This window comes from Manis pentadactyla, chromosome 2, assembly GCF_030020395.1.
Source record: "Manis pentadactyla isolate mManPen7 chromosome 2, mManPen7.hap1, whole genome shotgun sequence".
In the NCBI taxonomy this organism is placed as follows: Eukaryota; Metazoa; Chordata; class Mammalia; order Pholidota; family Manidae; genus Manis; species Manis pentadactyla.
In genome coordinates, this window is record NC_080020.1 from 220,795,752 (window position 1) to 220,816,963 (window position 21,212).

Sequence of the window (21,212 nt, forward strand, 5' to 3'; positions counted from 1 at the left end):
AAAAATACAGTGTCCTTGCTTGGTCTCATCTTATCCTGGTCTCAGGGTGCCCTGGTGGGGGGGCTGGTGTCCTGTGAGATTGTTTATGTCCAATGAGAAGAGTACAAGTCAGCTGAGACTGGAAGGCCCTCTTCCAAATGCCAGGGGCTGCTCTGTTTTTCTTTCCCTTAAGTTACTAAATCTCTCCATGAATATATTTCTCCATCTCTAAAATGGGGCTATGAATATCTACCCAGAGGACGGTTTTGAGAACAAACAGGATTAATGTGGAGCACAGAGCAGGAGCTCACTACATGCCAGTCTCCATGGCAGCCCCTGAGAATATCACACAGCAGCTGCTCAAACACCCATTGTACAGATTAGGAAACTGGGAAGAAAAGGTCAGCACACTTTGGTGAAAATCAGAGATGAAATAACCTTCCAGCCAGGCTGTATCTAAGATTCCCACTTGGAGTCACGGCCCAGCCCATCAAGGCTGACACTGACAACTAGCTGCCAACAATGAAAGCAGAGTCAGGTTCAGCCCAGGCTCCATGGGGGTGCTGGGGCACCGCCCAGACCAGAGGAGGTGGGGGAGGAGCGTCACCAGGACCTGGGGATCACCCCCGGGACCTAGGAGGGCAGGGGTCACCACAGGGATGCTTCACATGGCAGCTCTCACACTGAGCTCACGACCTTAGACGTGGGATCCAGGAAGCACCCCCAAGGGGCATGGAACGCAGCCTGACTCAGAGCCACGGACAGAATCAGAACCAACTGCATCTGGTTCCCACACATAATCTTGTCTGATAATAAGAGAGTTAATCACAAGAGAGATTCCAGAATAAAGCCCACCCAGGCTGAGTTCCCCAAATTATACCCTCTGCCTGGTAATTGCAGAGTTGTTTGGGGCCTGCATCAGGCTTATAACAGTACTTCCAGGCAGCCACCTCTCATTTGGTGGAACAAAGGGAAAATTACACACTCCCACGGCTCTGTTTCCCCAGCTTGGGGCAGTAGAGAAGCATCAGGTGTGGAATCTCAGGCCAGTCCCTTCTCAGCTGTGTAGATTTTGGAATACATTCAGCTTCAATGTGCTCAGTAGTAAAATGGGAAAAAGAAAATGGCATCCTCCTTCCTGGCACCCAAGACTATTGCAAAGATCCAATGCCATATTCACATGTGAATAAAGAGCTCTAAAAAAAAAAAACTCATAAAATGCTAAAATAAAATAAAAATGTGTCCTCTATAATGACTTCTGTTTCCCAGTTAACAGACTTCAGACAAAAATAGAGGTTATATTATAACTAGAGTGTTCTATGGTGATGTTATTAACCACCATTTCTACATCAATAATATTAATCTATGGTGATATATATTAATTTTCTTCCACAGTGTGTACTAATAGTGGGTATTCCAGGACCCTGTGATTTCAGAAGTCATCGATGAAAGTCTGTGATGTCTGAGCTCTGCTTACTGAGGTAGAGAAGGTGACTTAGGTTTTATCAGATCCATCCATTCAGCAAAGATGTATGGAGGTCCTATCTATACTAGTGTCAGTTCTAGGAGCTGGGAATAAAAGTTGGGAAATATAGCCATCAAGACGTCCTGGAAGCCCACTCTCCAAAGCTGCACAGTGAACGAATTTGCTCTACTCTGGCACTGACCACCTGGGGCCCGCGGGAAGCCTGCAGACACCCGGATTGCCGTGCAGGGCCCCTCCACATAGCAGCCAACATCTCTGCTCCTCAGGAAATCAGCACGGTGATTGCAGCCTGGATTGGGCTAGGAGTGGGATCAGACAGGGCACTTACTTCCAGGAAGGGTCCCCAGTTAGGGGAGGGTCCTCCCCCTACCCGAGGCAGAGGCCAAGTTCCCATGGGCTTTTCCTCTAACACAGCCCAGGACTGAACAGAGCTCATGCTCAGGTCTCTGACTTGCCCTGAGAGCAGCTCCATAGTTCAACCTCTGCTTCCCTATGTAAGAGAAACCCGAAGCCATCTCCCTGAACAGGCACAAAGCGGTCTGACCCCAGAATGATCTGCCCCTTCCATTTCTTCTCTGATCAGGGAATCTGGGTGACATCATAATCCTTGGCAGTCTTATTAATAATTCCCAGTCTGAATTATTTAGCATGGCTCTAGCCAGTGGCAGGATAATTCAAGTAGAGCTGCTGAATGGCAGGGTGATGCATGTGGGGCTTGGGCTGCAGGACACTACACTGGGTCTTATGTTCAGGGCAAACAGCCTCCTTATTCTTTCAGGTCATCAAATGGAAAATGTTTGGTCACACTCACACACACACACACATACACACACACACACCCCTCAAGCACACACATTAATTCCCAGAGTCATTATTGTGTGTTGAAGGGAAGTGTAAACAGCCTTTTTCTAAGTGCACCCAGCCTGCCCAGCTTCCCCTGCAGAGCACTTGAGCCCCCTTTGTTCTTCCTGCTTTAAGACAGGGCCCTCATTGGTGCTCCACAAACAGGACCCCTCAGAGTCATCCACTCACCCCTAATGCCCACCACTTAATCCCCAAAGACCTCACAGAGGCTTTCCGTATTTTCCCCTGTGCTTACTGGGTCAGGTCACATTCCTGAGATCGTTTATACTCTTGTGCAAATAATTTGCTTATCCAGTTGGGCAGGCAATGAAAGCATCGTTTTTGCCAGGATTCCTTTGCTGCATATAAAGTTGCTGAGTGAGTGAAAGGTGCCTGGGTGAGCACACTAAGGAACAGTGCAGGCCAGCACTTCCCAGTCCTCTAGGGCCGTCTCTGGGGTGTCAGGGTGTGCCCTGCCCTAGAGTGCCCCAGCTGCACTGAAAGCTGGTGGAGTTTCGGTCTGGGCCTCTTACCCAGACAGAAGCTGAATGGTTAATAGTTGAGCCTGATATGACATGGGGCTGGGATCACTGCCCCAACCCACAGATCTCCACTACCCCCCACTGCTCACCTGACCATGGGCTCCAGCGACCAGTGGCTCTGAGGGTGTGTTCCCAGAATACAGTGCCTGGGAGGCCTGGGGGCCTGAATCCCCAAGCTGCAGCCCACACAATCAAGGAGAGCAGGCGGCAGGAGGTTTATACTCTGGTTATTTCCAAAACACTTGGAAAATTCTCTGCCTTCACCTAGAATTTATGTTGAGATGGGAGGACTCAGAGAGGACTAGAGTACAGCCTAGCCCTGAGGTGGCTGACCCTTGTGCAGAGAAGATATGCATATGGCAGTTTCCAAGGCAGTAGGTAGGCAATCCTAAACACTCTGTGGCTCCCATGTTCCATGTTGTTGAGATGGGAAACAACAGCCCCATTTAGCTCTCCTCTGGTCAGTCTGCAACTGGAATTTTTGGCTTTTGGTTTTCCAGTAGTAGTTTGGGAGCTTACCCTTTTAGGAGTCATGCCGAGAAGGCCAGGGCCTTTGCAGCCATGTCTGGGAGGGATTGCCAAGCACTGCCCTGTGATGACTGGAGTGGAGCACAGCAGTCATCAGACTCAAACCTCCACAGCTCAGCAGGCAACAGAGAGCAGGGAGCGCCCCCAGACTGCAGCCCTGCGAGCCCTAGAGAGATATTACAGGAAGGTGGCTTTTCCCTACAAGAGGGAGCCCTGTCCAAAGCTGGAAAGAGTGCTCTTGTAAAGGAGCGCATGTCCGGTCCCTGGAGGAGTACAAGCAGGGGCAGAACACTCAGGAAAGAACCCATCAGGGGAAGCTGGACTCAGCCGACTCGGAGGCTTCTCCCACTCAGGAGCCCTCGGTTCGGAGCCTCTGGATGGGCAGAGGTACTTACAGAGGGAGGGAGGGTCCTGGCCTTCCTCCAGCATCAAAGCCTCCTGCCCCTGCAGGACATTCCTGCGCAGCTTTTATCATTGGGCTTTGAAGGGAGAACAATAATCCCATGCTTAAACCAAAACATCGTGTGATCAGACCACGGGCTTTGAACATATCCTTGATGCTTCCTGCCACCCTGCAAGCTGCAGTGACTCCTTGGGCTGGAAGTGGGGGGCAGTGGAGGCCTGCTCAAGCCCCAGCCCTAGCTGGGGTGTCTCAGGCCTTTGTAAAAGGAAGCAACTGGCATCTGGAACAATCTGATTTGACTTCCAGTCCCTTGGAATCTACCATAAGAGCCATGACTTCCTGCTGTTCTGTGCAGGAACTGCAAGGGACAACAGCCGCCTTGACGCCTCTCCGAGATGTCATCCAGGAGCAGTGACAATTCAGATGGAGTCATTTCTAAGGGAAACCTCTTCATATTTTTCAGTTCCTGAATAAACTACAAGTTCAAATGGTGTAAGGAATCCATAGCCATCTGGATTAATTAGCTAGTTAAGCAAGTGGTTAAACTGCTCTGGATCTCAATTTTCTTATCTAATAAAGAGGAATCATATAATCCAGAACCAACATTCTGTGCTCCTAGGACTGGCTCTGCATGGGGTGTGTGTGCGATTTCCCGTATGTTCATGTCTAGTCATTCACACAGATGCCTGCAACAGCCAATGAGGCATCATGCTCAGGTCCAGTGAATCCACCTCCAGCTCTGGCTTAAAATAAAGCAGAGAAAGACACCTTTACCTGATGGGACACTGAGACTGCTAAGTCCTCTGACGTTTAAAGCCGCTGGATCAAATCTCCTGAGGCAGATTTCCTAATGGAAGGCATAAAGCTAAGGCAACGTGATCTCTTGAGAGGGCTGCAGAGAGGGCTTCTAGTTGGGGACACACACACACACACACACACACACACACACACACACACACACACACACACACACACACACACACACACACACACACACACACACACACACACACACACACACACACACACACACACACACACACACACACACACACACACACACACACACACACACACACACACACACACACACACACACACACACACACACACTCCTAGTACAAGTTGCCTTTGAGGACCTGAACCACATCTGATTCTACTTGGTATTCCTAGTACTGAGCCTGGCACAAGTCAGCAGTTCAGTAAAGAGTTGAAAGTAAGTGAATGATGAAATGAAAGAACAAATAATCACAAAACCTTACTGAAATTATACTGAAAATGTGTCATGCCCTGCTCCAGTTTCTCCAAAGACCTTTAACTATGAGTGCTTAGTTAATGACTAAAATATCTTAGGAACTTGATGAGATAGGGGCTGGGAAGGGTGGGGGTAACCTGCATTCTTACCTCTCCTCCTAATGAGCCGTGTGACCTTGGGCAGCCCCCCAGCCTCTATAGACCTCAGTTTGCCATCTTTAAAATGAGACAGTTGGGCTGAATGACCTCTGGGCTCCTGCTCACTCCTAGCAGTGTATAGAAAGTAAAAACAACAGTATCTTACCAACAAAAAGTCTTAATTCTAGTCATAACAACAACTTTGAAATTTAGTAATCTACCTTTACAATCTTCTTCTTCTGTTCATTAACTTGAATTCCCCTTTTTTGATTTCCAAGAAGCAGTAGCAAAGGTTAGGAACAACCCTGAGCCATCTTTAAAAGTCTGATATGCCCCTGTCCTGTTAGCAAGACCTGACTTCAGCCAGAAGAGTTCAGGAAGAACAAAGCCAGGGACACACATTCATGACGGCTCACTGGACACCCTGAATTAACCAGGAAACTCACAAAAGCAGCCTTTCAAGGAGATCATGAGCCCTGCTGGGTCCATCTTGAGCTCCATCCCGGCAAGAAACAGGTGCTGGGCAACATGCGTGTGGCTTTCCAGGTCCCCTGTCCAAACCCAGCCACCCTACCTGTCTGGGTTCCAGAGGCAGAGGAAAGTAGCTGTTCTTAAGATCAAGTGTGACTCAATCAGCGGCCACCCCATCCGCCAGGCATGCAGCAGGTGCAGGTCTCTGCAAGGAAAGGGGCTCTCCCTGTGAGACTGCCACCAAGCACTCTGTAGGCATGAAAATGTGGTGGTCTCCCTAAGAGAAATGAACAGGGCTTTGGTAGTGCAGGAGGGCCCCAGCTCACCAAGATCAAAGTCCTTGAACCAGAGGGAGGGCCATTCTTAACTAAGATTCCTCAGATTCAGCCCTAAAGAACTGGAAAATGATTGACAGCAGCAAAGGTTACTCTGGGGACACCACTTAATGTCCTGCAACCAAGCCAGAGAAATGCTCCAAATTCCTCGAAAGGGAAGTGTGGAGCATTCCTGAGAGAATCATACTGGTGAGGCCACTGTTTACAAAGTGTGCCATGCCAGTGTCTGATGGGTAGGAGGTAGCCCTCCAAATGCCAGTGATGGCAGCAACAAGAGGTTTGAGGCCATGGGCTGTGGCTGTCCCGCCGCTCCCTGAGGTCACTTCAGGTCAGATGGAGTCATGCAGCAGCAACAGCTGCAGATTCAGACCAGGTGGGAAAGGGCAGACAGCACCTGAATGGCTTTCCAGAAGTCCCCCGCCAGAAGTGGCCCAGAGCCCACAGGACAAGGCAGTTTGCCAGGTGGGTGTCCAGAGCCAAAGACTCTTCCTTGCATCTTCTGGCCCATGCTGGATTGACAGTGTCCCTTTCTAGAGGCAGAAGCAGCTACATAATTTGTAGACCCAGGGCAAAAAGAAAACGTGGGCTCCCTGTTCAAAAATTAAGAATTTCAAGATGGAAATACTATTGCCTTAAACTAAGTGCAGGGTCTTTCTTGGGTGCAAAGCTCTGTGTAACGCACTGATCAAGTGCCTGTGAAGCCGGCCCTGCTTGTGGGGTTTCTGTTTCTATGTGGGTCCTTCCCATTGGAGTTTGCCTTCATAGTTTGAGGACAAGTTGATCATCAACACCATTTTTATCCACTTTAAGAAAACAAACTACAACACCTTAAGTGCTTCCATTGCACAGACACTTACTGAGCACCCTGCTGCTTCATACCAGGCACCCAGCACCCAACAGAGGCCCTCGGGTGCTTCTATTCTAGCAGGGCAAGGACCATCTTGCTTCAGACTTTTCCCCAAACCTTTCAAAGATGGCTTATAGGCTAGCAGACTGAGTTAGCTCCTTCATCAATCAACCTCTGCCCCAGGAAGTCATATAGTCCAATACAAATTGTTCTGTGAATTTTTCCACATGTCACTGTTGCCCCCACAGCAGGCCATGAGCTCTTGGTCTTACATGACAGGTCCTCATTTAGCCATCACTCAACAACAATTTACTCAGTACTTGTGCCAGGCCCAAGCCCAGAAGCCTGACATACAAACAATTATAAGACAGAGGAGATCACATTCTGATGGGAGCCATATAATTAATTAACAACTATGCCAAAGAGGGAAGAGAATGGTCATAAAGGCAGAAACAACGTGTTTTGAGCAGAGAGGGAGCTAGAAGAAGTCAGGAGGCAGTTGACACTGGTACTCTGCTTTGAAGATGTAGGGGGAATAAAACCCAGGCTTGTCTCTTTATGGAGACCTTTCCAGGGGCACCTGCTCCTTCCCTCCCCTCTTCCTGTTCTTCCCCAGCACCTAGGGGCACCTGCAGCAGGTCCTGCTTCTTGAGAGCTCCGCCTGTCTGATATTTGAATTCCCTCTACAACATTTGCCCCCCGGGTCATCCAGCTATGGCATGACATTCAGTGATAAGGAACTCATGACCTTTGTCTCATGACCTTTTGGACTGCTCTGATTGCTCTATTATTCTTCCTGGTTTTGAGCCACCACCTCCCTCTTGAACTTCTATTGGTTCTGCCCTTGAGGGCCCACACAGACTTGACCAGTTATCCCATTCACTCACCAGATGGCCATCACACATCTTCCATGTCCCAGCCAGCATGCCGGGCACAGTCCTAGCCCTCAGCACTCACAGTGTGGAGGGTTGCTTTTAGAACACAATGGGTAAGTGTTAGGTTAAGAGTAATTCAGGGTGCTGGAAAACATGCAGAATGCTGTGCCACCCAGTCAAGAGAGGTCAAAGGAAGGCTTCCGATAGGAAGCGATATTTACCCCAAAGCCTGTAGAGCAGCACCCACCTAAGCCCCACAAGCCCAGAGAAGCAGCCACTACCTACAAGAAATGGAAAGACAATTGCCCTTAAACACCATGTTTATTCCCAAGAAACAAATCCTGGAGGATTCTAAGTCTGGCAGCTCTGCCCCCTATTCTGTTTACTAAAATACCCAGATGTTGAAGGAAGCTTTGCCACAGAGTGTTCCCAGGAAGCGGAAGTTTAGCTGGGTGCTTGCCTATTACCCCAGCACCTGCTCACACAGACCTGGCACACAGTAGGTGTACAACCCACAAGCGTGGGATGGACACATGGGTGATTCCCACAGACAGTTGTGCTGTTCTCTGGACAGCTTTGCTGAAAGGCTGCTGAAACCAGGGCAAGAGGAGAGACATAAGAGGGAGACGAGGTGGGCGCAAAACCTCCTTTTAGGAAGCAAGTGAGAGAGGGTGAGCTGTCACACCTTCCTCTTCCCACCAGCTCTGGGCCCAGAGCAGCAGGATGAGACCAAGATGAGCTTTCTCTCTTGAAGGTACAATGCCTATGCATGAGAAGAGGCAGGAGGCCTCCTTGAAAGAGGAAGCCCTGGCCATTCCCTGAGGAGGAGCTCTCGAATGCCCCTGGCTCTGAGCCCTGAGCCCACAGGCCTACTCTACCCCAAAACTGCTCCCTCACCCTGCTCCTTGGCCCTAGAATGCTTCCCCAGCCACACACATGGGCAGATCACAGGGCTGCTGATACTGGGGAGCCCTAGTGACCCCAGGCCCCTGGGGCCAGCTGGGAGCTGGATTGAATTCCACAAGTAGATCTTTAGTCTCTCCGTGCTTGAGAAGGAGCCCAAAAAGTTTTTCCTCAGGGCCTGAACCCATTCCTAAAGGCCCTGACACTTGAGCTTATAGCTCTTGGGGATCCACCAGGATCCGATAGGCTAGTCCACTGCCCCTCAGCAAGTTCATATCCAGTGTAAGCCCACCTCCTTAATCTCAAAAGGCATTTTTAACTCTTGGCCTCGTCACTAAGGAGCGGCCTGACGAATCTCAGTGTGGTTTGAAGAGGAGGCGTCAAAAGCTAGCTCAGAGATTCTTCCCAGATGCCTGTTCCCAGCCCAAGCTCTGAAACCATTCTTCCAAATGAGGTGAAGCAAGTGACCGTGCCTGACCCTGCCTTCCACCACTGGCCACCAGAATGCAACCTCCGCAGGCCTGGATGTCCCCAGGACACAGACCCCCAGACATGGACCCCCAAGTTTAGACCAGATTCCTCAGAACTTGGAAGTTGACACAGTTGAGTTGATTCAGGCATCTATTTCCAGTACACTTAGAGAAAACTTGCCAAAGTGAGTTGGGAACAGCCAAGTCCTCAGCAGCCCGCCCCTCTCCAGGACATTGCCCCAGATCCCGTCAAGGTCAGGCATTACCAGGAACTCAACTTCAGGGTCAGCCTCTGAAAAAGCAGGAATGTGGGAAGGGTGAAACATGGAGGGATTTACCTTTGAATGAAAATTCGCATACTGCACCCCTGCTCTGTGCTTCTGGCCCTGACAATACAATTTTCTGTTCTTATTTAACAGGAAAGTAAAAAAAGAAAAAACAAAAACATCAGAGCCAACCCTGAACAAAGGCCTCTCTTCTAGTCTAATCCTGCAGTCTAATTAAGCTCTGTTCCTACCTCTGTGCCAGGAGAACCAGTTTGCCCAGACTTAAAGTGATTACCAGCTCACCTGCGGTGAGTTTGGTAAACTCCTGCAGAAACAGAGCTCCCACCTCTTGCTCCCAGAAGCGCTGTGGTCAGATGATCAGGTCTCCTCATTCTTTGTTTTCCCTTTCCGTGGTGGCCTGTGACGTTTTACTGAGCTGCATAATAGGCAGGGACTTGTGTTCTCGGGTTACAAATGCAACAGCTGAATCCTAGGTCTTCCATCCGCAAGACGAATGGCTGGATCTTTCTAGCGTAGGTTTCTTGATCACTTAGGAGTTGTCTGTCTAGCGTAGGTTTCTTGATCACTTAGGAGTTGTCTGCAATTTTCCTGGCATTCCCTTCACCTGAAGAAGTTACCGACTGTCCTTGCATCTGTGGCCATGCCAATGAGGTGCAGCTGCGCAGGCTCTCCCTGGCTCTGTGCCCTGGCCATTCCGCTCCTCATTATGTGTTGTTAGGTCAACAGACTAGACTAGTGCCCATTCAGCCCCTGTGGAGGACCAGTCAGCACCATGCTCCTAGGAAGAAAACCTGCTGATTCCCAGGCCCTTGTCACTTCCCACCTTGGGCTCTGTCTCTGCTGCCACACCCCCTGGGACCCAAGTGGTGGGCATGTCTTCCCTGAATGCCAGATCCACCCTTTACAGTCCTGAGAATCTCCAGTTTATCAAAGACCCTCTGAATTCTAGCTATTATTCATAACTTAGTAGTAACTAAGCACCAAGTATGTGCCAGACCCTGCACTAGATGCAGGGGTTGCAAAAATGAGTATGTGACACCCTGAAGTGCTTACAGTTGCAGAAGTCCTTGACAAGCAGAAGAGCTGTTACTGTTATATACTCATTTACCCAGCAAAATGTATTCCATTCTTGCTTTGTGTTTAAGGTGCTAAGATGAACCCACTGCAGGGAAGGTAATCAAGACTTCCAAGGGACTTAGAATAATGAGCTGGGTTCTGTGCCAAATACTTGGCTTGATCCCATTTAATCTTCAAAATTATTTTCATTCTACAAATGAAAAACCTGAGGTGGTAAAGAGTGAAGGTAACTGGCTGAAGAATGAACAAGAGAGTGAGACAGAGCAGGAGCTTCTATGATCTGTGGTTTTTCCCACCAAACACGTTCCCTGCAGTGCTACTGAAGATGGACGATACAACGTGCGTGACGGGGGCCACAACCACGGCTCCCTCGCTCTTACCCACCTTTCCTTGAGGTCCTCAGTAACCTCCTTGAGCTTCGATCTCTTCCAACACCCAGCTGAAGATGAGAAGGTTACACACGCCTGGGGTGGGTCCATGGCCCCTGCTGATGCTGTTTTGGGGGCCCCTCTGCACCCCAGTCATGAGTGCTGGGCCTTCTGAATCCCCTTGGCGAACTGCTGAGACTGCTTGCTGCGTGGCCACTACGTCACGGAAGGAGGTGGGAGCGTGTGAGCCTGCCGGGAAACTCATGGCTTACTAAGCCTGATTAGCATTCTTTTTCCCTTTGAGTTATTTATGCCTTTGCTGCGTTTCGCCTTTATTTCTTCTTTCAGATTTGGCAGGTAACCAACTATACAGCCTGTAATTTCTACCATTACCCATGAAGTAAAAACTTTGAACAATTCTCCCTTGGCACAACTAACCACACCTTAAAAGAACCCAGGTTGGCTAACTTATGTTGGTTTGTCTTGCGCCTGCAGTCTAGATCTCCATTTGACCTTTAATTCCAGACTTCGGTGAAGAAAATTTGTGGCCACAAGATGGCTCAGCCTAGAGGAAGGGGGCAGGTCTTCCAGTCTACAGCGTCAGCCATGTTATGTGACCAGATATCTCACTTTCCCTTATTTGGCCATTGCTGAAGAGTGTGTATTTTACAAGTGATTTTTTGTCAGCACTCATATAAATAATCCTTTTTATTCTGTCAGAGTCCCATTTATAATCTTTTTACCATTAAATAACAAATGCATTCCTGGATTCTTTTTAGGTGCCTCCAGAAGTTTTCAATTGTTTATTCAAAGGTCAAACAAGTTCTGGAATCAAATGAAATTCATCATTAATTAAGTGATGAGAAACTTGCTTCTGGTGACATTTGTTTCTTCCCTTTTCGGGACTGAAAGGGGAAGGAAAACAGCTCTAAATGACAGCCTGAGGGCAGAGGTCACACAGCCAAAAAAAAAAAAGGCCAAGTCCTGGCTCCATAGCCCTTAGAATTGTGCTTGTGCTTTCAGGTCATGATTCCTAAAATGAAAAATATGGGCCAGTTGTGCCAAGCTCCCAACACAGAATATGAAACTGCCTGGCTTCTTCCTACACTCAAAGCTCCTTCTCTAGCTGAGCCCATCCAGCCACCCAGGAGGTCCTGGGGAGGGCGGCCTGAAGCCCTGGAAATGTGTATGGCTCTGCTCATCCCAGAATAACCAGAGTATTTTCCAAGGCGCCTCGCTGGGCTGAGTACACCATGATCTCTGCTGGGCTGGGGCACAGAGAAGGCCACCCCTCAGTTGGTGGCATGGGTGCCCAAAGCCTGGCCTTACAGGAACACTTACTTTCCCTGGACTCAGACTCTGCATTGAAAACAGTCAGTTACTTCTCATGGCTTCACTGAGCATAACTCGTGTCTAAACAGTGATATGCTTGTGCTGTTCTTTCCTGGCACCCAGGGACTCTTGGAATCTTCATGCAGTCCAGCCTTTCTTTAACTCACCTTCCTTTCATTCCCCACAGCAGCTATTCCCAACCGTTGACACTTCTGTGGGTCTCTTAGAAGTTGGTGCTCCTTAAATTTCTGTCCTTTAATTCATGCATTCGTTCCACTACTACCTATGAGGTCCCAACAGGGTGTGTTGAAGTATGTGTCAAGCACCATACCAAGCATTAGGGACATAGCCATAACGGAGCAGACAGGACCTCTAGGCTCATCGTGGGGCTTATAATCTAGTTTACAGCCTCCTTTCACTCCACACACTCTTCCCGGATCATCTCATCCCTTTTCCAAGGCTTCTATTGCTACTTGTACCCTGATGACTCCCTCTTTTCTCAGCTGGCCCATAGCCCTGTTCGACTTTGTGCCAGATAATGCCACATAGGCATCCTGACCTTGTGGTTGAAAGTGAGGAAACCAATCTCCATGTAAACAGGGATGGTTGAATGTCATAATCATGACTCTTATCCTAGAATGCGTTTATCCTGGAGATTCCTGCTGATCCCAGCCGAAACCACCATGATGGAGGCCCTCGGAAGTACTGCTTCTCCTCCCTACCTGCCCAGACATGGATGGTCATCTTCCCTGAAATCTTCACAGCAGAGCTGAAGCCAGGCTAGAACACTTAGCAACTCTTTATTAAGAGTGCCCCCAAAACAGAAGAGAATCAGTTCTCCACTGGGGCTTGCTTACACTTGGCCATTGGATGTGGTTTCTGCCAGAGCCTCACTAGCCTGGATGCTGTCATACGATCTTCTCTGCCACCCAATTAAAACAAGTCTCCTCCCTTCCGCACATCCCATCACCATCCAGCAATACCTTGGCCTCAACTCTAGCAGGTCCTCAAGACAGGAAGGAACCCCCTGTCCTTGTTGCCAAAGCTCCACTTTCTAAGATCATAGTTCCTATCCTGGGACTTACTTCTTCCAAGGAAGGTTGATCGGATGAGTGTGTCCTCCCTCCAGGGGAGACTTCTCTCCTGCACACGGCTGTGGCCTTTCCTCACGACCTGAACAGCGCACAGTAGTCTATGACAGAAAGCAACCAGACGGTGGGAGAGCGGGAAGCACAGTGTTCATTTCCAAAGGCACCTCACACTACATCCATATAAAACCAAACTCAGCATGTCCTCTGGTGCCCTCCCTCCAGATCTGCTTAGCTGCCACTTATTCTTGCCTTAAATAATGGCACCGGCATCTTCAAAGTCACCCAGGCCAGAATCCTGAGGGTCAGCCTGGTGCCTGCCCCTCAGATTCCCACAACTCCTACCTCCTGAATGTCTTTCCCATCTGCCCTCTCGTCCTGGGCGGTGCCTTGCCTCAGGCCTTCTCACCACCACCTGGGCGGGGGCCAAGTCTTCCTCCCTGACCTGGCCTCTGGACTTCCCTGCTCCAGTCCATCCTCCACACTGCAGTCAGGGTGATTTTTCTCTAATCATTATCCCACCATATTTGTAAGGTTGTCCTGGACCCAGACTGCCTGGGTTCAAATGCATATGGGTTTTGTGACCGTAAGCAAGTTATCTAACTTTTATGGCCGTTCCAGTAAATGAGGATGGCAGTACCTACTTGAGAGTCATAATGGGGACCGGGGTAGGCTGCTCCCCTAATGGCTCCCAATGAGCCCACCTGCTGGTGTGCAGGCCCTCGGGCAAGGCCCTCCCATTGAGTGTGGGCTGGACCCAGTTGCTGGCTTCTAATAAATAGAATGCAGCAAAAATGATGGGACAGCACTTCCAAGATTAAGTTATAGAAGACCAACTTCCGGCTTGCCTGCTCTGGCTCTTCTATCTTGCTTCCTCTGATAAAGCAGGCTTCCCTGTTGTGACTGCCCTATGGAGAGGCCCACATGGCAAGGAGCCTAAGGTGGCTTCAACCAGTAAGGACTGACCTGTGAGCAACTATGTGAGTGGCCTGCAGAGCAGATACTTCCCTAGTCAAGCCTTGAGACAAATCCAGCCCCATACAACACCTTGATTGCTGTTTTAAGAGAGACCTGGAACCAAAGCGCCCAGATAAGCTGTGCCTGGATTTCTGACTCACAGAAACTGAGATGCTAAGTGTTGTTCTAAACCACTATATCTGGGGATAATTTGTTATACAACAGTAGATAACTAATACAGAGATTAAATAAAATGATACAGATTAAGGGTTTAGAATAGTGCCTGATGCATAGTCAATAAATATTAGCTATTATCTTTATCATTATTATCATTCATCAAGACACACTACTCGAATGAAAGCTCTGTGAGGTGGGGGGGTCATGCCTGCCTATTTGTCTGCTGGGTCCCAAACTCCTGGCATAGTGCAGGCACACAGTCCTTCAGTCAACAGTAAATATTCATTGACTAAAAGAATGAATGGGAAGGAATGAGCAAGGGTCCCCCAACTCTTGCCTCTCAGGCTGAAAAGGGGCCACTGAGATTTGGGGGAGCAACCTGGATACCCAGGTTCTCCCACCACCCAGAAGATGGACCAAGTAAAGTGGTAAGGCACTGTCCCCAGCAGATTGCAGTACAAGGTCCCTTTGTGGTGTCACAGCCTCCTTGCGCCAGGCTGCATGTTTCCTAGGAGCACAGTTATCACAAAGCCTGCCCTTGTGTCTGCCCCACATCTCTGGAAGGCACAGAGAAACAATGAGACCATCACCAACCTTCTCTCCTGGCCGTGTGTGGCAGGGAGGGCAGGGTGGAAACTGTGTCTGACTTGGCTCCCTCACCCAGCCAAGCTGACAAAGTAGGTGCCAGTGCTGAATGGGTTAGAGTGCTGTTGCATTCTGAATTCAAGAATGGCAGCAATCAGTCTCCAGAAAGGCATGCAAACCCGTTTTGCATAAGAATGTGGAGAACATAGGAGTTTTGTGGGGCTCATCCTAGAAGGGAGGCCTTGTGAAAGTCAGGAGTACAGGGCACAACACCCTAACTGAGGAATCCGAGCTACATTTACCTACAGAAATGACCTCTCTCCTCTGCCCATTGACTCTCCTTTATTATAAACCACTGGTTCCCCAAGTGTGGTCTCCACCAGCAGCACCAACATACTTCGGACTTTGTTAGAAATTTACATTGTCATACCTGACCCCAGACCTACTGGATCAGAAATTCTGGGGGCTAGGCCCAGCTATCTGTGTTCTATCCAGCCCTTCATGTGATTCTGACCCACGCTTAAGTTTAAAAACCACCATCCTGGATACATGAAAAAGCATGTGAAAATGACCTTGCAAACACAATCCTGATTGATTTAAAATAAAGATTAAATGCAAGCCCAAGCCGATGCCCCTTGCCATAAAATGCCTAGGATCAATGAAACACCCCACTATTCTCCACGAAACAGTTCAACAGGCAATTAAATGAACTCAGCACATTTATTTTAAATGTGCAAAATGAATTTTCATATCCTAAGAGTAACACCAGATGTTCTACCTCTTTTTCCTAATTGATTTTCCAGCCTACAGCAATTCGTCTCTATATTTTCCAGTTGGATCCTAAAGCAGCAAGAAGAGTATGTTCCAGCAGGATTATTAAATGCCACGCATTTTAAAACAAGCATAACTCAGGCCACCATGCGTCATCTGGGTGGTTGTCTTCCCAAAATATAAAAAACCAGACAGCTGTAAGTACCAGGCAGATTTGAGCAGACAAAAAAAACAGAAAAGGCCCTTTCAGGGGGCTGGGTCTCCAGGCTCTTGGCTGGTTGCAAAGCTGAGTCCTGGGCATGAGCCCAAGCCTGAGCTCTTCTCCAGAGTCGTGTACTCCCTGGTACTGAAGGATTTGCCGGCTGTAAAACCTGCATATCAACATTTGTTTTTCAATGGGAAGTTTTGTCTTTAAAAAGAAGACAGAGTAGGCTCTGGGGATGGAGGTGTGTGGGGCCCAGGGGCTGAGGAAGGGCTGAGGCAATGGCTCAGAGAAGCCAGCCTGGGTGGCTTGGAGAAGCCTGGCTCCACAGGAGGCCCTGCTCCAGCCTGAGTTAAGTGGGTGAAAGGTCACCAGCGACTAAGTTTGCCTCACTTAACAAAAGCCCTTGGGAGTCTGGGGAAAGGTGGAAAGAGACGCCCCAAGCTTTAAAGCAAATGATGTCAAAAGGGACCTTCTCTGTCTCTGCCCCCCCATGGTGGGGGAGCTAAGGAGGGGGCACAACTCAGTGCTAGAAACCCAGAAAGGGCTGATTCCAAAAATGTAACCCACTTCTTAGATGTGGAGAGGTTGGCACTCCTGTCTCTAGAAGCTTCTGGGAGCTGGCAGGTTTCAGCCACCCTGCCTGTAACAAGGTTTTGATGTGATTTCCAAGAATAATCTGCCTGTCTGGTTCTGAGACCCCCTGCAGTAGGCTAAAGTGTCTTAAATTAGAGCTTATCATGATTAAATCTCAAAATATGGCTGCTCCAGCTTTCCATAACAGCCACCCAAGCACTCTGTGTTCTGTCCATAATGTGACTGTTCTGGGTACCTAAAATAAAGCATCCTAGGTTCTGCACAGACGCACATTCAGATGAGAGTTCAGTGACAGAAGAATCAAGCTCCTGTTTGGGGCTCTCTCCCACTTCTACCCAGGAGCTCAAGCCCCAAAGATAAATAACCACCTACAATCTCATGGGGTACTGTGTAACCCCTTGGGGATCGTAAGGGAACCCTGTAATCAGGCTCTGGACACAAAGTCTGGCTCCACATCAGTAACAACAACAACAAAAAGTCATCTAAATTTAAAATGCACAAATGACAACTTTCAAGTTTCAAGGAATAGGAAGCAAAGGCCCCATAATGGAGTTAGACACAAGTGTTTTTAAGTCATACAGACAGCACACATTAGGTCAAAGGTTTCGGCACTGGGCGCCTGAGGATAACCCACTCATCTTCCTCTGGGACAGCAGTGACCTGGCCTCCCATGGCCACCCAACCCCCACACATCCCCAAAGGGATTTTATCCTCATTTACCACAAACATTAGCAGGGAAATGGCGTCAGTGGGAAGACAGGACCTCACCTCACAGAAGTCAACCCTTGCCCCTAATTCACAAGGTTATTTTTACACTATTAAACCACAGGAGTCATTTTATAAATGTCATCAGCATAGTCTTTTAATATTTTACATAAAAAACTGTATACACAGCTTATAGAACTTTTATGTAAACATCATAAGCTCACCACTTTGTCATTAGTCAGTTTATTTAAAAAATAAAAAACAAGACAACAATTTAGTAGAAGTACCACTGGGTGGGAAGGGAGGGGGAGAAAGGAGAGACTAGGGGCAGGTTGATTCTCTGTACAAAGATGCAGAGAAAACTTCACTTAGCTTTAGAGACTGCCTTGTGAAAAAAAAAATGTTTTAAATAGGTCCCATACTTGTTACTGCCCTTTATCAAAATAGTGTGGATACCTGCACAAATAAAATTGCAAAACAGTGTTGCCACTTTTTTCAAGAACACAAGTTAGTGGTTTCATTTTTCTTTCAATTTTTAAAAGTCATCATCATTTTTTTAAAAAACGTCAGAAGTAGATGAGGTTACAGCGTCCAAGTGTGGTCAGAATGCTACTGTCTTATGCAAATGACAAGTGCATTTAAGTGTCAAACAATAAAACAATTGTGCAAAGAATTCTTTCAAAAAAAATCAACAAGTTTTAGCCTTTAAATAAATCAAATAACATCAGTTTCTTCGACTGAACAATTTTCACTTGTAGGACAGGCACAAAGTTCGCTTATGGCAAAAAAAACAAAAAACAACCCGCAGCACACACTACCCCCCCCTCATCCTGACTGGTGAGAGGTTCGCCAGGGGCCTGGCCCTCAGAAGACATGAGTCTGGAAGCTGTGTCCTCTCAGCCCCAAGTCAGTTGCAAACGTCTTCCCCAAAGGTTGGAAAGATGGCCAAGTCCTGTTCATGCTTGGATGGGCGCCTGACCCAGGCTGGGCCGGAGCTGTTCTATGGCCCTGTCACTGCACCCACCGCCACCATTAAATAACAACATCCTACCTCGGAAAATAAAATTATAGATATATTTATATAACACCCCACCCTCCCCAGCCCTCCCCTCCCGCAGTTCCCGTGGTCTATGTTACAGACAAGGGATAGCAGGCGCTCACTGGTTATGGGCGAACATCTGATGGGGTGCGGCCGCACCGGCGCCAAGCTCATCTCCAGGGACCAGAGGAGGGAGTAGGGTGAAAACGGGGCTGAGGGAGTGGGACACACACACAGCCACACACTCTGAAGAGGCTGAGCCCTTCAGAAAAGGGTGCTCAGGAGACCCTTGGCACTCAGCGGGGCGCCCAGGCCTGTGCAACACAGCCAGACGCAGAGACTCTGGAAATGGGGCGCCCCGTGCCTCCAACGCCGATTCCCGGAGCCAGAGCCAGAGCCACCAGGTCGTGGCTGCGGGGCCGGAAGGTAGAAGCCAGGCAGTCCGTTGGGGTCATTAGGGGGCGTCGGTCTCCCCGTCTTCGGGCTCGCGGGAGACGGGCCGGGGAGGGGAAGCCGAACGGGCAGAGGCAGGCGGGGCGGGCACGGCCCTCATAGCACCTTGCAGCAGTTGATGCAGCCGTTCTGGGAGCCGTAGCGCTTCTGCAGCGCGGCGCGCGTGGCCGTCTCGAAGACCTCGCGCACGCCCTCCTTGGTCTTGGCGGAACACTCGAGGTAGTCGTAGGCTTGGATGCGCACGGCCATGGCGCGGCCGTCATCCGTGCGCACCGGTTCCTGCTTCATGCGGGCCAGCTCTGTGCGGACGTGCTCGTCGCTGCGCAGGTCTTTTTTGTTGGCCACCAAGATGATGGGCACGTTGGGGCAGAAGTGCTTCACCTCCGGCACCCACTTCTCGGGGATGTTCTCCAACGAATCCGGGCTGTCCACCGAGAAGCACATGAGGATCACGTCGGTGTCGGGGTAGGAGAGCGGCCGCAGGCGGTCGTAGTCCTCCTGGCCCGCCGTATCCCACAGCGCCAGCTCCACCTGCTTGCCATCCACCTCGATGTCGGCCACATAGTTCTCGAAGACGGTGGGCACGTACACCTCGGGGAACTCGTCCTTACTGAACACTATCAGCAGGCACGTCTTGCCGCACGCGCCGTCGCCCACCACCACCAGCTTCTTGCGGATGGCCGCCATGAGCGGGCCGGGCCCAGGCAGCAGGAGGGGGCCCGCGAACGCCTCGCTGCCGTCCCGCTCGTTGCTCACCGCTCACTTCGGGCTGCGCGCTGGGGGCAAGGGTCGCTAGCTGCACCCAGGCCCCGCGGTGGCGCGTTCTCTCCGTGCGCTGGAGCTGCCGCGGCGGGGGCGGAGGGGGCGAGGGGGCATAGGGCGCACCGTGCGTCTCCGAGCTGCTCCCGGGCGGTGGCCGCTCCTCTCGCCCGGGGCCCGGGGTTGCCGCCTTTGTGCGTGGTTGGTGAACGGCTGCTGGAGCAGCGGATGAGGCCTAGCTTCCTCCTCAGCCTCCGTAGGTCTCAGCCTACATAGCAGAGAGCTCACGACTAGAGACAGACTGCGGTGGCAGATGCAGGCTGCGGCCCTAGCGCCCGCTATTTAAACAGTTCGACCACTTTCTTAATATAGCCGCCCAATGGGAAGCGAGCCGACTGAGCTCATCGCTGCGGAGATTGGCTCTGATTGGCCTTCCGTCGGAGCCCAGGGGCAGGGCCGGACGAGTTTGATTGACGGCCCAGGCCGCGGGGCTAGGAGAGGCGGCGACTGGGGAGTCTGCGCCCGGGATGGCGCTGCAGGGCTCTGGCGGCACCCGGGTCCCTCTTTTACAGAAGCTTCCGCGCGCCGGGCCGGGCCCGAGCCCTGGAGCTGGCCGCCTGGAGCCCGGGGAACCTGGGCGAGCGGTCCCGAGAGAGGCGACACTTTGTGGGGTGTTGGCAACTCCCTCCCACTCAAAAATTGCTCCGCTTCCTTGCAACCTCCCAGCGGCGGGCGGACCAGAGGGGAAGGGAGCGGCTTCTTAAACGTGGTTTTGTTTTTACATAAACACACAGACAGGTCCGTATCCAAGCAGGTTTTTTTTTTTTTTGCTTTTACAGGCGGCGCCAGTCTTCTTCCCCCACCCCCCTACCCAGGTGCTCTCCCTGGGACAGCCTAGGTTTGGACCCCTGAAGCGAGAAGCTGACTGTGAGCTGTGGGGGGGTGCCGTAGGCGCAGTCTCTGGCTCTTGCAAGTCTACTGTCTACCCCCTCAAACTCCAGGCTCTGCTTTAACAACCATTCACCCAAACTCAGCACTCAGCTGTAAGTGAGCAGGGTCAGATATTCACACGTAATTCATTCGTATGTTGAGATCGAGGTTTCTGTATAGACACCACAAATACAATCAGTTCAAATAAGACATTAGTGGGGCTAATCAGCAGAGTCCGTCCTATTGGGAACACCTCATTCAAACGCGCAAAAATCCTTTCTTCATACTGGATTCATTCCACTATAATACCCAGCTTTTGTGTTTTGTTTTGGTTTATTTTACTTTTTTTCATATCTAAGGACAGAACTGTCAACAAGTAAATAATTTTTCTACAGTAGGATCCCATGGAAGAAGATAAAAATTTTAACCATTGGTTTAGGACTCCAATCTGGAAACTTTTTCTTTTTTTCAGTTACCCTATTAGAAAATCTTATCTAAATTTGTCCGCTTTTAGTTGAAACCTTGTATAGCTGTACTTTTTACACTGCTTTCCTTCCTCTTAATATAGCCTGGGAATCTTGGCCATGTCCTTAAGCTTCAAATATTAGGAAAACATCAAACAATTAAGGACATGTACCATGTATTTTTTCAAAAACTGAAATACAAAGAGTCAGGAAAAGGGATTCGATTCACTCATTTCCTGATTCTCAGTATTATATGTAGTGTTCCCAGCTTAACCCTCAGTGTCGAAGTAATATCTAAAAATATTCGGGTTGGTAAATATGCCAAAGTAAACAAATATAAACATCGT

General features: G+C 49.6%; 1 protein-coding gene across 1 annotated transcript; it reads right to left on the reverse strand.

Annotated features, from left to right (window-relative positions):
• Nucleotides 1-17,350: 17,350 nt before the first annotated feature.
• Nucleotides 17,351-19,798, reverse strand: RHOB (ras homolog family member B). Its single transcript, XM_036881724.2, has one exon. The coding sequence runs from the start codon at nt 19,397-19,399 to the stop codon at nt 18,809-18,811; it is 591 nt and encodes a 196-aa protein (XP_036737619.1). The 5' UTR covers nt 19,400-19,798; the 3' UTR covers nt 17,351-18,808.
• Between the last annotated feature and the right edge of the window lie 1,414 nt (nt 19,799-21,212).

Bases quoted from the DNA above. Each gene is read 5' to 3' on its own strand.
- RHOB (XM_036881724.2), bottom strand. From the start codon at position 19,399: ATGGCGGCCATCCGCAAGAAGCTGGTGGTGGTGGGCGACGGCGCGTGC.